Source organism: Hyalella azteca, unplaced genomic scaffold (genome assembly GCF_000764305.2).
Source record: "Hyalella azteca isolate HAZT.00-mixed unplaced genomic scaffold, Hazt_2.0.2 contig7529, whole genome shotgun sequence".
Taxonomy (NCBI): Eukaryota; Metazoa; Arthropoda; class Malacostraca; order Amphipoda; family Hyalellidae; genus Hyalella; species Hyalella azteca.
The window spans coordinates 1-2,020 of NW_025937652.1; the positions used below are offsets into that span (position 1 = coordinate 1).

General features: G+C 39.9%; 1 protein-coding gene across 1 annotated transcript; it reads right to left on the minus strand.

Annotated features, from left to right (window-relative positions):
* Positions 1–281: 281 nt before the first annotated feature.
* LOC108680691 lies at positions 282–1,773 on the minus strand. The gene is made up of 2 exons (XM_018169577.2): positions 1,632–1,773; positions 282–930 (listed from the first exon to the last, which is right to left on the minus strand). Exons 1-2 carry the CDS (start codon positions 1,714–1,716, stop codon positions 293–295), a joined length of 723 nt encoding a protein of 240 aa, XP_018025066.2. The 5' UTR covers positions 1,717–1,773; the 3' UTR covers positions 282–292.
* Between the last annotated feature and the right edge of the window lie 247 nt (positions 1,774–2,020).

Consider the following 2,020-nt stretch of genomic DNA (forward strand, 5'->3'; position numbering starts at 1 on the left):
CCTGAATGGCAACTGACACGATCCTGAATGGCAACTGACACGACCCTGAATGGCAACTGACACGACCCTGAATGGCAACTGACACGACTCAATGGCAACCGACACGACTCAATTAATGGCAATTGACCTGACTCTATGGCAACTGACACGACACGTCTACTCAGGTGCGACTGGGCCTGAAAAGTTAATAGTAACACAAAAAGTTAGTCATTCTATTACTCAAAAAATTGTTCTCAAAAAACTATTCTAAATTACTCAATTGATTGCTCTCATTGAAAAAATCTAAATCTAGTTACCATTTCATGAAGCTGGTGAAATTTGACCGTGCCTCTTGGCTTCTGTCCAGCACAGCTCCTTGCTGTGCTGGACAATGCACGTTGAAAAAAAAAACTAAAAATCTAGTTACCATTTCATGAAGCTGATGAAGCATGACTTGTGCCTCTTCGCTTCTCTCCAGCACATCTCTTTGCTGTGCCGGAAAATGCACGTAATTTGCAATTAAAAAAAATCTAAATCTAAACCTAGTTACCATTTCATGAAGCTGATGAAGCTTGACTTGTGCGTCTTCGCTTCTCTCCAGCACATCTCCTTGCTGTGCCGGAAAATGCACGTAATTTGAAATAAAAAAAACTAAAAATCTGGTTACCATTTCATGAAGCTGATGAAGCTTGACTTGTGCCTCTTCGCTTCTCTCCAGCACATCTCCTTGCTGTGCTGGACAATGCACGTAATTGTCAGGATCCATGGTCGTTAGTTGCGCCTTGCGTCGGCACAAGTCCGACAACAGAAGACGCGTTGCCACCAGCAGGTCTCCTAACAACATCGGGTCCCGTCCTGCTAGCTTCTTCTCAAGGCTGCGGCCCGATGAGATTAGGAAGTCGACGTATTGAATGTTTTCCCGGTAGGTTTTTTTCGGCATCTTCCTTAGCACTGGAAATTAGAATATAACAAAAATGTTAATTAGCATGGTCCCACAGGCAAGAAAGCAAGGTTTCTTAATTAAATTAGCAAGGTAAATACAGTTAATTTACAGTGACAACACATTATTTAAATATCGTAAGCCATATCCTACGCAAAATTTCTGTGCGAAGCACTGCTGAAACAATAATAGAATATTTTTTTCGTAAACTCTATTATTCAGTAAATTTTATTTGGTAGGTTTTTCCATAGCCCTAACTTACACAAGAAAAAACGTACGTGCCACAACGTACGCATGAACTGCTTGGTACAATTGAACATAAATCCTTTTTGGTTATCTACGGCGACCAAGTTAACGAAGTCTCGAGTCAGTATGGAAAATGTCGTAGAAAAAGGATCGTGGAAATTCCAAATGAAAAAACTTGGTCGTTAAAGCCAAACTTTTAAATTATTCCGTTCATTTCCTTATATTATTCCATAACGTTTATCGCCCAGCTTTGATAGTCGTCGGAATAGATGCTTGGGTAAATAATTGACTCCTCTCTTTATAATCGTTTTCCCCACTTAGGAAAATACGTTACCGCGGTTGACATCTTTCTAAAAGGCTGGAGAAAACTTTGTTTCATTGCTTCGATGATTGAAAAAAATTCTGTATTAAATGTTGGGTTACACAGGCAGTTGAATTTATGTAATACCTTACGTGCAAGACTCACATTGAGCTTGAGCGAAGAGCTCCATGTAGAATGAGTAGAACTCAGTGCGTCTGAACTGAGTTGGAATCTTCAGCTTAGAATACATCCCGCACGCTATGTGTACACATTCTTCTGGCGTCAGGAACTTCACTTCAAAATCAAGGGTTCCTGTGCAGATTTAACGGAGAAACTTGGTTCATGAACTGAACCTACAAGATTTCTATGCAGTTTATATCCTCAGTAATATTAACATTCAATGCATTGAAGATTAAACTATAGGAGCTTGAGATTTTAAAGAGAATACTTGGCAGTTTTCGCAACCAGCATTCTAAAACGTCTTTATGCGCGGAAAATAATCAGGGGCCATGCTTTCAAAACTGGCTAATTAATTGAACGTAAGTCCTTACGCT